General features: G+C 37.9%; 2 protein-coding genes across 3 annotated transcripts in view; one reads left to right on the top strand and one right to left on the bottom strand.

Annotated features, from left to right (window-relative positions):
• LOC137624290 (heparan sulfate 2-O-sulfotransferase pipe-like) overlaps nt 1–15,000 on the bottom strand; it is a 337,135-nt gene that overhangs the window by 253,662 nt on the left and 68,473 nt on the right. The window lies entirely within an intron of this gene.
• LOC137616268 (homeobox protein Nkx-2.5-like) lies at nt 3,288–5,482 on the top strand. Its single transcript, XM_068345893.1, has 3 exons — nt 3,288–3,300; nt 3,795–3,824; nt 4,542–5,482. The coding sequence occupies exons 1-3, from the start codon at nt 3,288–3,290 to the stop codon at nt 5,480–5,482; spliced, it is 984 nt and encodes a 327-aa protein (XP_068201994.1).

Here is a 15,000-nt window from a genome sequence, read left to right on the forward strand (position 1 = left end):
GTACATTAATAATAATAATAATAATGATAATAATAATAATACTAATAATAATGATGATGATGATGATAATAGTAATAATAATAATTATGATAATAATAACAGTAATAATAATAATTATGATAATAATAATAATAACAATTATAATAATAATAATAATAATAACTATTAATAATAATAATAATGATGATGATGATAATACGATAATATAATAATAATAATAATAGTAAATAAAAATAATAATACTTATGCTAATATAATAATAATTAGGATAATATAATAATAATAATAATAATAATAATAATAATAATAATAATAATTATTATGATAATAATAATAATAATTATTATTATGATAATAATAATAATAATAATAACAATTCTGTTCTTTGTTTCTTGAATTATTTGAAGTTATCATAGATTTATTACTTATGACTTTAATTTTTCTGTTATGTTCTTTTTTACCTGCCCTAACGAAGTTGGAAGGAGGTTATGTTTTCACCCCTGTTTGCGTGCGTTTGTGTGTGTGTTGATTATATCTATAAAAATATAAATAACCATAAATAAAAATATTTATAATCGTAGACACATAGAATCCTCACAAACATTATTATTTGAGACTGCTAGTTAAAATAATCTCAAAAATATAATGTATAATTTCAGTATTTCACTGGAATACAAATAATAATATTTTTATCTCGTGAAAATTTAGATCAAATATATATTTTCCTTATCTCTTATATTGTTACCTTCTTTAAAAGCTCTCTCTCTCTCTCTCTCTCTCTCTCTCTCTCTCTCTCTCTCTCTCTCTCTCTCTCTCTCTCTCTCTCTTCTGGAATACAATGATTGTTTTTGTCTCGCAAGGATTTAGATAAAATAAATGTTTTCCTTATCTCTTATATTGTTACCTTCTTTAAAAGATCTCTCTCTCTCTCCTCTCTCTCTCTCTCTCTCTCTCTCTCTCTCTCTCTCTCTCTCCCTCTCTCTCCTCTCTCTCCTGGAATACAATTAATGTTTTTATCTCGCAAGAATTTAGATAAAAATACATATTTTCTTTATCTCTATATTGTTACCTTCTTTAAAAGATCTCTCTCCTCCTCTCTCTCTCTCTCTCTCTCTCTCTCTCTCTCTCTCTCTCTCGCTCTCCCTCTCTCTCTCTCTCTCTCTTCTGGAACACAATGATAGTTTTTGTCTCGTAAGAATTTAGATAAGATTTATATTTTCTTTTATCTCTTATAATGCTTCCTTCTCTTATAGAGCTCTCTCTCTCTCTCTCTCTCTCTCTCTCTCTCTCTCTCTCTCTCTCTCTCTCTCTCTCTCTCTCTCTCCTCTCCTCACTCTCTCTCTTTTAATGTATGGTCGGTAGTAATTGTTACCTCATTCATATTTCCACACCATCAGCCTCTGTCTTTATCTCCTCCGGAAAGGGGAGCTCAGAATGGCAATAAAGGAGAGAGAGAGAGAGAGAGAGAGAGAGAGGAGAGAGAGAGAGAGAGAGAGAGAGAGAGAGGAGAGAGAGAGAGAGAGAGAGAGAGCACTTGGATATTTTAAAACTATTTTAAACAATGTCCTGCATTTAATATTCTATTTCATTAATCTAAAATTATATTTGTACCTAAAAAATTAATATAAAAACACCATTAACCTATATTACTATTATCAATATTATTATTTGCTAAGCTACAACCCTAGTCGTAAAAGCAGGTTGCTATAACGATAAGCCCAGGGGCTCCAACAGGGAAAGTAGCCCAGTAAGGAAAGGAAAAGAGGAAACATACAATATTTTAAGACTTGTAACAGCATTAAATAAAAATCTCCATACAAACTATCAAAAACTTTAACAAAAACAAGAGGAAGAGAAACAAGATAGAATAGTGTGCCCGAGTGTACCCTCAAGCAAGAGAACTCTAATCCAAGACAGTGGACGATCATGGTACCGAGGCTATGGCACTACCCAAGACTTATTATATTAACATACGTCTTTATATACACATGATAACGATAAATCGAGCAATATTTTTACGCCAAAATTAGTAATCCCGATAAGTCTACGGGTACAAAACACCCTCTTTCATGTGATAATTTCCTTTATGTGGTCGCAACTTGTGGCTCTAAAAAGTGGCTAGTGTGCTCTGGCCCGCCACTTTGCGCGGCCACTTGTGGTGCCACAGAGTGGCTAGTTTGCGCGGCCACTTGTGGTGCCACAGAGTGGCTAGTGCAGGGCCTAAGGGTTTGATTTTGTAGTGTCTTCTCCTAGAAGAGCTGCTTACCATAACTAAAGAGTCTATTCTACCCTTACTTTTTTATATACCTACATTCATATTAACATACATAAATGAATGCATTTCACATTCATTATCATGCAAACAAACACCCACTGAAATTAGGGAACTTTTCAATAACACTGTTTAAAAACATAAAATTTCGAATAAAAAACATTGTCAATTGTTAACCGATACATGTTTACATAACTACATTCATGTTTAAATACTTAAATCATTGAATTTCACGCTTATTATCATGTAAATCAACACCCCGTGGAAAAAAAAAAAAAAAAAAAGGACTACGTTTACCAATATACATTAAAATACATTACGCACAGCGTGACGTCATGAATATCAAAAATAACCCGACAATTGATCATCCAACCGGATATCTTAATTCCGGACAGGCGGACAGTGAATACGCACAGCGTCCGAATGAGTTCGGATAAGCGAGTAATTGTAATCAACCAATTGCGTCCGGATAAGTGAGTAATTGTATTTAACCGATTGCGTTCAGATAAGAAAGTAATTGTATTTAACCGGCTGCGTTCGGATAGGTGAGTAATTGTATTTAACCGATTGCGTTCAGATAAGAAAGTAATTGTATTTAACCGGCTGCGTTCGGATAAGTGAGCAATTGCATTTAACCGGCTGCGCTCCGATAAGTGAGCAATTGTATTAAACCGATTGCGTACGGATAAGTGAGCAATTGTATTAAACCGATTGCGTCCGGATAAGTGAGTAATTGCATTTAACCGATTGCGTACGGCTAAGTGAGCAATTGCATTTAACCGGTTGCATCCGGATAAGCGAGTAATTGTATTTAACCGATTGCGTCCGGATAAGTAGGTAATTGTATTTAAAGCCCGAAATTGGTTTTCCTTTTATAAGCGCTAATACGGATTATTCGTTGGCCGTCTGTAACGAGGTAGGGGTGCGAGGGCCGTTGTGTGAATTTATTCATTGTTAATTGGGTGTTTATATACGATGTGGAAACAGAATGTAAATACAAAATGAATGCGGTATAATGGCGTGTACATGTAACTAAATCATACATACATACATACATACATGCATTAACAAATGATATTTACGGATAAAAACATAAACACGTATATCCCTATATCATATAAATATATATATATATATATATATATATATATATATATATATATATATATATATACACAGTATTTATATATATATATATATATATATATATATATATATATATATATATATATATATATATATACAGTATATATACACAGTATATATACACAGTATTTATATATATATATATATATATATATATATATATATATATATATATATACATATATATATATATATATATATATATATATATATATATATATACAGTATATATATATATATATATATATATATATATATATATATATATATATATATATATATATATATATATACACACACATATATGTATGTATTTTATTTAAATTTTCCATTACTTCTTATATCGTTTATTTATTTCCTTATTTACTTTCCTCAGTGGCTTATTTTCCCCCGTTCGAGACCTTGGGCTTGTAGCATCTTCTTTTTCAACTAGGGTTATAGCTTAGCAAGTAATAATAATAATAATAATAATAATAATAATAATAATAATAATAATAATAATAATAATAATAATAGAAAGAGATAAAATGGCCGGCCTAAACTGCAATATAAAAATTGATATTTGAAAGTAATAACATTGAGATAAACATATTGAAATTATCAAATTTTTATTATGAAATTGATAACGATGTCAAATTTCATAAGCTATTTTTATGTAATTAATTTCAACTTCAACTATTGAATATCGTACATGCTTTTTCAAATAGTGCCGTAACTTAAAATAACATTAATAATAATAATAATTATTATTATTATTGTCATTATTATAATAATAATTGTAATAATAATAGTAATAATAATAGTAATAATAATAATAATAATAATGATAATAATAATAATAATAATAATAATAATAATAATAATAATAATGATCCAATGATTACAGTATAATTGTCCTATTGTTAAAATTTATATTACAAAAAAAAATATTTTATACTGTATACTTACTACCATTACAAAATAATAATAATAATAATAATAATAATAATAATAATAATAATAATAATAATAATAATAATAATAATCCAATTATTACATTACAATTGTCTTAATGTTAAAGTCTATGACAAAAATTAAAAATTCAATATTATATATATTCATTGGCGCCTTCTTCCCTTTCCAGAAAGAGCGGCGTCGCCAGAGGGCAGGAGATCAAACAACAATGAAGACAGTCTCCAACTCCACGAGCCTCACAGCGCCATCCAAGCGGCTGCCGACTCCACGGAACAGCCAACGGCGTCCTTAACCCCTCCGGAGGACGACATGGAGGCCATAGAAGTCGACGACTGCGTCGAGGAGGAACTGGAATCGACGGGGCGTAAGCGCAAGCGGCGCATCCTCTTCAGCAAGGCGCAGACCTACGAGCTGGAGAGGCGCTTCCGTCAGCAGCGCTATCTCTCGGCTCCGGAAAGGGAGCACCTGGCTTCACTTCTGGATCTCACTCCGACCCAGATCAAGATTTGGTTCCAGAATCACAGGTACAAGACGAAGAAGATGATTAGGGAGAGAGGCCTCGACGGACCGCTTCCGCCCTTGGGAGCCACCCTCGGATCCTTCTCCCAGTCGCTGCGATGCCTGGCCCCCATGGCCGCCCTTTCGCGGGACAGCACCATCACCTCGCCCGCCCACAGACTCCACGAGTACCTCCTGCCTGGAGACAGGTTGCCGGGACTGGACTGCCACCCTCCTCCGTTGCTGCCCCTCGGATTGCCTCACGCACAGTTCCCGGGGCTTCTGCCCTTGTTCCCAGTGTGTCCGTTCACGCCGCCCGCCCTTTCAACGTCCTCCCTCCTGAGCCAAGCCTCCAGCCCGCTCAGGGCCTCTTTATCGACGTCCATTACTTCGCCCTCCACTTCGCTTTCGTCATCGTCCAGCTCCCCATTCGTGCCTCCGACGTCCTCTGCCGGGGTAGCAGCAGCAGCAGCGGCAGCGGCGGCAGCTGCAGCAGCAGCTTCCAACCTCTGCACTTCGACCAGAACCCCTCCAGCGGTGGCGCAAGACATCAGCAAAGCCCTGTCACTCTCCCGTCCGAATACCATGAGAGCGGAGGGGGTTTGTTGGTGAGGAAGGAAAGCGAAGGGAGGTGGGATTCGTGTAATTTTGGAACTAGCTGATTAATAAGCGGGAGTTGTGGATCCTTTGGGATTGTCCTCGACGTTTAGTCGTCAAATGAAGATAGAAAAGACCTGATTAATAAGTGGGGGCTGTGGATCCTTTGGGATTGTCCTCGACGTTTAGTCGTCAAATGAAGATAGAAAAGACCTGATTAATAAGTGGGGGCTGTGGATCCTTTGGGATTGTCCTCGGCGTTTAGTCGTCAAATGAAGACAGAAAAGAGCAGATCAATTAGAGAGAGTTGTTGATCCCTTGGAATTTTACTTGGCGTTTATTCGTCACCGAAGACAGAAAACAGATGATTATTAAAAGGGAGTTGTGGAGCCTTTGGGATTGTCCTCGCTGGTTAGCCGTCAACCGAAGACAGAAAAGAGTTCATTAATAAGTGGGAGATGTGGATCCTTTGAGATTGTCCTCGGCGCTTAGCCGTCACCGAAGACGTAAAAAACAGACGATTATTAAAAGTGAATTGTGGATCCTTTGGTATTGTCCTCGACGTTCAGTCGAAGACATAGAAAACAACTGATTATCAAAAGGAAGTTGTGGATCCTTTGGGATTGTCCTCGGCGTTTAATTGTCAATGAAGACAGAAAACAGGTGATTATTGAAAGAGAGTTGTGGAACCTTTGGGGTCATATAAGATCGGATTTATTTATTCATGACTCCACTAGAGTAATGAGACTTCTCAGGATCCAAATTGATAATGCAAAGTAAGGATTATCGTGGTATGTAAATATAATCCTTTCTTTAAAAATGGAGGATCTCAAACATCCTTAAGAGATCCTGCTGGTTGCGAACGGGTGTCTGAAGCCTTGATTAATTCACTATCAGAAACAGGTGTCACAATTTGGAAGGTTAGTTGTCCGTTTTGTTTCCCAGAGTGAAAACAAAAAGTGACATCTAGAGACGAATGACAACTAAACTCTTATTTTTTTTTTTTTTTTTTAATGAGGCGCATTTGCACCGACTCGCAGGGGTGCCCTTTTAGCTCGGAAACGTTTCCTACTAGCTGATTGGTTGGACAAAATAATTCTAACCAATCAGCTAGTAGGAAACTTTGCCCCTTTAGCTCTGAAACGTTTCCTGCTAGCTCATTGGTTGGACAAAATAATTCTAACCAATCAGCCAATAGGAGACTTTGCCCTTTTAGCTCTGAAACGTTTCCTACTAGCTAATTGGTTGGACAAAATAATTCTAACCAATCAGCTAATAGAAAACAGGGCCCTTTTAGCTCTGAAACGTTTCCTACTAGCTGATTGGTTGGACAAAATAATTCTAACCAATCAGCAAGTAGGAAACATTGCCATTTAGCTAGGAAAGGTTTCCTGCTAGCTCATTGGTTGGACAAAATAATTCTACCCAATCAGCTAATAGGAAACTTTTCCGAGCTAAAAGGGCACCCCTGTGAGTCAGTGCAAACGAGCCTCGTTAAAAAATAAAATTGAGTTTAGTTACTTGAATTCTGTTGGGATCGAAAAGCATGGAATATTTCTTCAATATTTAGTTTGCCATAGAATGAACTAAAAAAAGAAGCTTAGAAATAATAACTGATATTGTTGCCAGTGTAATAACAAGAGCTACAAATTCTAACATAAGATAAACATATTAACAAGACATACCTTCTTCCTAACTATATTTTGTTTACAAATTATACACTAAAGACATTTCCTTTGCGGAAGAGGATGGAGGAATATCAGCTTGTAAATTAAAACCCTTTCACGGGGGAAATTAAAGAATAAATAAGACGAAATGAGAAAATGTTAAGTAATTCCCAATTCCCACTTGAATAAATCTAAATGCTGACATAACAGAAAATCCTGACAAGTAGCTTTGTCCCCTTTGAATGCAAAAATGACACAGGTACCTTGATTATTAATATCATTATTATAATTATTATTATTATTATTATGATTATCATTATTAGCTAAGCTACACCCCTACCGGGAAAAGCAGGATGCTATATACCCAAGGGTTCCAACAGGGAAAATAGCCAAGAAAGGAAACAGAAGTGTCCTTCAGTTTACCCCAAACAAGATAATTCTAACCCCAGACAGTGAAAGACCGTGGTAGAACCTATGGCACTACCCAAGACTAGAGAACAATAGTTTGAGAAAGAAAATAAGAAAACTGATAGAATAGTGTGCCCGAATGTACCCTCAAGCAAGAGAACTCTAACCCAATACAGTGGAAGACCATGGTACAGAGGCTATGGCACTACCCAAGACTAGAGAACTATGGTTAGTGTCCCTGAGTGTACAACCCCAATACAGTGCAAGATAATGGTACAGAGGCTATGACACTACCCAAGACTAGAAGATAATGGCACAGAGGCTATGTCACTACCCAAGACTAGAGAACTATGGTCAGTGTCCCTGAGTGTGCTACCCCAATACAGTGGAAGATGATGGCACAGAGGCTATGTCACTACCCAAGACTAGAGAACTATGGTCAGTGTCCCTGAGTGTACTACCCCAATACAATGAAAGATAATGGCACAGAGGCTATGACACTACCCAAGACTAGAGAACAATGGTTTTAGTGTCTCCTTTCAGCCCCAAGAAGATACATCAACTAGCCAGTGCCAAGCATTCGTCTCTGCTTCCCTCGGTAACCCAAGTCCTGTTTAGCTATTTTGTCAACCAATAAAAGAAATTGTAAAAAACGAAAACTTAAAGGTATTTGAACCAACGTTGAGTCTGGAGTCTCCCCTGGCATTGCATTCCAGGGCCAGTCCAGTGTTGATATGATCATGATGTAATCAATTTCATTGCTGTATAGTAGTATGTAAGACTTGTAGGTAAATGGAAAGAATATTAATTACTTTGGTACTTTTATTGTCCTTATTGAATCACTGCATTTGATGGCATTATTACTTATATGAAATACACATATATATAATTAATGTATGTGTATATAGATATATATATATATATATATATATATATATATATATATATATATATATATATATAAAGGTAAAGGTATATATATATATATATATATATATATATATATATATATATATATATATATATATATATATATATATGGTCAGACTCTAAGGCATTGTCACTGTCCTTTGCCTCCACAATTCATGAGCGAAAAAAAAGGATAAAAGCATTGAAAGACTTAATTTCCAACACTATTACAGCACGAAGTCATATAATCAAATACACAAGAGTCTCAGCAGCGTTTGATCTCTTATTATAAAAATAAGTAAATTAATTGACTGATAAAAAGCCCATTTTCTTTTTAACTTACTTTCGTTTTTCAATTGTAACAACTAAAATCTTATCATTCTAATTATTACCTTAATCAAAGCTGCTTGTATTTAATCCCTAAATCAAGGCTGCTTGTATTTAATCCCTAAATTAAAGCTGCTTCTAATTAATTCCTAAATCAAAGCTGCTTGTATTTAATTCTTAAATCAAAGCTGCTTGTATTTGATTCCTAAATCAAAGCTGCTTGTATTTAATTCCTAAATCAAAGCTGCTTTTAATTAATCCCTAAACCTTTTAATTAATCCCTAAATCAAACCTGCTTTTAATTAATCCCTAAATCAAAGCTGCTTTTAATTAATCCCTAAATCAAAGCTGCTTTTAATTAATCCCTAAATAAAACCTGCTTTTAATTAATCCCTAAATCAAACCTGCTTTTAATTAATCCCTAAATCAAAGCTAGTTTTAATTAATCCCTAAATCAAGGCTGCTTTTAATTAATCCCTAAATCAAGGCTGCTTTTAATTAATCCCTAAATCAAACCTGCTTTTAATTAATCCCTAAATCAAAGCTGCTTTTGATTAATCCCTAAATCAAGGCTGCTTTTAATTAATCCCTAAATCAAGGCTGCTTTTAATTAATCCCTAAATCAAAGCTGCTTTTAATTAATCCCTAAATCAAAGCTGCTTTTAATTAATCCCTAAATCAAAGCTGCTTTTAATTAATCCCTAAATCAAGGCTGCTTTTAATTAATCCCTAAATCAAAGCTGTTTTTAATTAATCCCTAAATCAAAGCTGCTTTTAATTAATCCCTAAATCAAGGCTGCTTTTAATTAATCCCTAAATCAAACCTGCTTTTAATTAATCCCTAAATCAAACCTGCTTTTAATTAATCCCTAAATCAAAGCTGCGTTCAATTAATCCCTAAATCAAAGCTGCTTTTAATTAATCCCTAAATCAAGGCTGCTTTTAATTAATCCCTAAATCAAAGCTGCTTTTAATTAATCCCTAATTCAAAGCTGCTTTTAATTAATCCCTAAATCAAGGCTGCTTTTAATTAATCCCTAAATCAAAGCTGTTTTTAATTAATCCCTAAATCAAAGCTGCTTTTAATTAATCCCTAAATCAAGGCTGCTTTTAATTAATCCCTAAATCAAACCTGCTTTTAATTAATCCCTAAATCAAACCTGCTTTTAATTAATCCCTAAATCAAAGCTGCGTTCAATTAATCCCTAAATCAAAGCTGCTTTTAATTAATCCCTAAATCAAGGCTGCTTTTAATTAATCCCTAAATCAAAGCTGCTTTTAATTAATCCCTAATTCAAAGCTGCTTTTAATTAATCCCTAAATCAAAGCTGCTTTTAATTAATCCCTAAATCAAGGCTGCTTTTAATTAATCCCTAAATCAAAGCTGCTTTTAATTAATCCCTAAATCAAAGCGGCTTTTAATTGATCCCTAAATCAAACCTGCCTTTAATTAATCCCTAAATCAAACCTGCTTTCAATTAATCCCTAAATCAAACCTGCTTTCAATTAATCCCTAAATCAAAGCTGCTTTTTGATTAATCCTTAAATCAAAACTCCTTTAAAAAAATTCATCTAACTTAAGTCCCCGGTTAATATCAAGTGGTATGAATATCTTACACATAATCTATAACTTAAAGAAAAAAAAAAAACTTCAAGAAATTCATACGATTCCATAATTTTTACATAATTCCCAAATTAACTACATATATGTAAACATGCAAAATGTATTGAGAGTCAATAAATTTCACTTCTTGATAGGGTCGCCATTCAGGTAAGCTCTCGATCTAACTGATGATAAACGAAGCCATAAATCAAAATGAAAGAAGCTGGTCCGGAGGTGAATGCAAAAAGGCAGGGAAATATATCATCGACAAATGCAAGAGACGACTGCACTAAGGACTGCTTGCCTGAGACCGGCAGCTGGAAGATAAGTGTTGGTGGCAGAGATTGCCTGAGACCGGCAGCTGGCACTTAATGTTGGTGGCAGAAAACTAGGTAGGTGGCAGAGGACTGCCTAGGACCGGCAGGTGGCAGGCTATTGGTGGCAGAGGACTGCCTCAGACAGGCAGCTGGCAGATAAGCGTTGGTGGCAGAAACTGCCTGAGACAGACAGCTGGCACTTAATGTTGGTGGCAGAGGACTAGGCAGGTGGCAGACTGCTGGTGGCAGAGGACTGCCTAGGACCGGCAGGTGGCAGACTGCTGGTGGCAGAGGACTGCCTAGGACCGGCAGGTGGCAGACTGCTGGTGGCAGAGGACTGCCTCAGACAGGCAGCTGGCAGATAAGTGTTGGTGGCAGAGATTGCCTGAGACCGGCAGCTGGCACTTAATGTTGGTGGCAGAGGACTAGGCAGGTGGCAGAGGACTGCCTAGAACCGGCAGGTGGCAGGCTATTGGTGGCAGAGGACTGCCTCAGACAGGCAGCTGGCAGATAAGTGTTGGTGGCAGAGACTGCCTGAGACCGGCAGCTGGCACTTAATGTTGGTGGCAGAGGACTAGGCAGGTGGCAGAGGACTGCCTAGAACCGGCAGGTGGCAGGCTATTGGTGGCAGAGGACTGCCTCAGACAGGCAGCTGGCAGATAAGTGTTGGTGGCAGAGACTGCCTGAGACCGGCAGCTGGCACTTAATGTTGGTGGCAGAGGACTAAGCAGGTGGCAGAGGACTGCCTAGGACCAGCAGGTGGCAGGCTATTGGTGGCAGAGGACTGCCTCAGACAGGCAGCTGGCAGATAAGTGTTGGTGGCAGAGACTGCCTGAGACCGGCAGCTGGCACTTAATGTTGGTGGCAGAGGACTAAGCAGGTGGCAGAGGACTGCCTAGGACCGGCAGGTGGCAGGCTATTGGTGGCAGAGGACTACCTCAGACAGGTAGCTGGAAGATAAGTGTTGGTGGCAGAGATTGCCTGAGACCGGCAGCTGGCACTTAATGTTGGTGGCAGAGGACTAGGTAGGTGGCAGAGGACTGCCTAGGACCGGCAGGTGGCAGGCTATTGGTGGCAGAGGACTGCCTCAGACAGGCAGCTGGCAGATAAGTGTTGGTGGCAGAAACTGCCTGAGACAGACAGCTGGCACTTAATGTTGGTGGCAGAGGACTAGGCAGGTGGCAGACTGCTGGTGGCAGAGGACTGCCTAGGACCGGCAGGTGGCGGACTGCTGGTGGCAGAGAACTGCCTAGGACCGGCAGGTGGCAGACTGCTGGTGGCAGAGGACTGCCTCAGACAGGCAGCTGGCAGATAAGTGTTGGTGGCAGAGATTGCCTGAGACCGGCAGCTGGCACTTAATGTTGGTGGCAGAGGACTAGGCAGGTGGCAGAGGACTGCCTAGAACCGGCAGGTGGCAGGCTATTGGTGGCAGAGGACTGCCTCAGACAGGCAGCTGGCAGATAAGTGTTGGTGGCAGAGACTGCCTGAGACCGGCAGCTGGCACTTAATGTTGGTGGCAGAGGACTAGGCAGGTGGCAGAGGACTGCCTAGAACCGGCAGGTGGCAGGCTATTGGTGGCAGAGGACTGCCTCAGACAGGCAGCTGGCAGATAAGTGTTGGTGGCAGAGACTGCCTGAGACCGGCAGCTGGCACTTAATGTTGGTGGCAGAGGACTAAGCAGGTGGCAGAGGACTGCCTAGGACCAGCAGGTGGCAGGCTATTGGTGGCAGAGGACTGCCTCAGACAGGCAGCTGGCAGATAAGTGTTGGTGGCAGAGACTGCCTGAGACCGGCAGCTGGCACTTAATGTTGGTGGCAGAGGACTAAGCAGGTGGCAGAGGACTGCCTAGGACCAGCAGGTGGCAGGCTATTGGTGGCAGAGGACTGCCTCAGACAGGCAGCTGGCAGATAAGTGTTGGTGGCAGAGACTGCCTGAGACCGGCAGCTGGCACTTAATGTTGGTGGCAGAGGACTAAGCAGGTGGCAGAGGACTGCCTAGGACCGGCAGGTGGCAGACTGCTGGTGGCAGAGGACTGCCTAGGACCGGCAGGTGGCAGACTGCTGGTGGCAGAGGACTGCCTCAGACAGGCAGCTGGCAGATAAGTGTTGGTGGCAGAGATTGCCTGAGACCGGCAGCTGGCACTTAATGTTGGTGGCAGAGGACTAAGCAGGTGGCAGAGGACTGCCTAGGACCAGCAGGTGGCAGGCTATTGGTGGCAGAGGACTGCCTCAGACAGGCAGCTGGCAGATAAGTGTTGGTGGCAGAGACTGCCTGAGACCGGCAGCTGGCACTTAATGTTGGTGGCAGAGGACTAAGCAGGTGGCAGAGGACTGCCTAGGACCAGCAGGTGGCAGGCTATTGGTGGCAGAGGACTGCCTCAGACAGGCAGCTGGCAGATAAGTGTTGGTGGCAGAGACTGCCTGAGACCGGCAGCTGGCACTTAATGTTGGTGGCAGAGGACTAAGCAGGTGGCAGAGGACTGCCTAGGACCGGCAGGTGGCAGGCTATTGGTGGCAGAGGACTGCCTGAGACAGGCAGCTGGCAGATAAGTGTTGGTGGCCGAGCAGAAACTAGAAATACACAACTAGAAATGACGGTAGCTGGCAGACAGTGTGTGACAGAAACTAGAAACTATCAAAACACAACTAGAAATGCGGGAATTAACTAAATTTCTGCTTTCAACTTTAATGGATATATTTTAATTAAATAAAAAGAATAAAAGTGGAAACAAAAAAGTTATACCATACGCATGAGATAAGCTCATATATATTAAAGAGCAAGTGTCTTGAGATATATATATATATATATATATATATATATATATATATATATATATATATATATATATATATATATACTGTACATATATATATTATGTACATATATATATTATATACATATATATATGTATATATATACATATATATATATATACATACATATAAATTATATATGTATATATATGAATATATATGTATATATATGTATATTTATACATATATATACATATATATATATGCATATATATATATACATATATATATATGTATAAATATGTACATGTATATATATATATATATATATATATATATATATATATATATATATGTATGTATATATATAAATATATATATATACATATATATATATATATATATATATATATATATATATATATATATATATATATATATATGAGACCATGCTCCTCTTCCTTCGGGTAAGGATGATAGTGAATAGTCATACCCTGGTGAAAGGGGATAGGAAGGGTTAGATCTGTGAAAAAGCAGACATTTAAGGCAGGTGCCTCGTTGGTCTTCTGTGATGAAGGAAGGCAGTTTATAAGACCGTATGGTCTTGAAAGGGTAGTAAGTAAAATATTGGCTTGTTGAATGGGTCAAGCAGTTGCCCCAGAACTGGGATAATTGGAGGGAAAATTTATTGATTAACAAAAACTAAAATCCTGCAGAAAAATTGGGCTTTTACTAGAATAACAAAAGAAAGAAAAATGAACAAAAATTGTTGGCATTTCATTAGAACAAAAAACAAAATTCTGTAGACATTGTGGCCTTTTACTTGCAAAGAAAAAAAAATACAAAATTTTGGGCTTTCACAAGCAGAAAAAAAACAAAAATCTGCAGAAAACTGTTGTAACCTTTCACTAGCAAAACAAAGAGAGAAATCTGCAAAAAATTGTGGCCTTTCACTATCAAATAAAAATAAAAAATCTGCAGAAAAACTGTGGCCTTTCACTAGCAGAACAAAACGAAATATCTGCAGAAAACTGTTGCCTTTCACTAGCAAAACAAAAACGGAAATCTGCAGAAAAAAATATGGCCTTTTACTAGCATAACAAAAACTAAAATCTGAAGAAAATGTGGCCTTTCACTAGCAAAACAAAAACAAAAATCTGCAGAAAATAGTTGCCTTCCACTAGCAGAACACAAAACAAAAATCTGCAGAAAACTGTGGCCTTTCACTACGAGAAACAAAAAGAAATATCTTCAGAAAACTGTTGCCTTTCACTAGCAAAACAAAAACAAAATTTTGCAGAAAACTGTTGCCTTTCACTCGCAAAACAAAAACAAAATTTTGCAGAAAACTGTTGCCTTTCACTAGCAAAACAAAAACAAAAATCTGCAGAAAACTGTTGCCTTTCACTAGCAAAACAAAAATCTGCAGAAAAATTGTGGCCTTTCACTAGCAAAACAAAAAGAAATATTTGCAGAAAACTGTGGCCTTTCACAACGAGAAACAAAAAGAAATATCTGCGGAAAACTGGTGCCTTTCACTAGCAAAACA

Source organism: Palaemon carinicauda, chromosome 2 (assembly GCF_036898095.1).
Source record: "Palaemon carinicauda isolate YSFRI2023 chromosome 2, ASM3689809v2, whole genome shotgun sequence".
Taxonomy (NCBI): domain Eukaryota; kingdom Metazoa; phylum Arthropoda; class Malacostraca; order Decapoda; family Palaemonidae; genus Palaemon; species Palaemon carinicauda.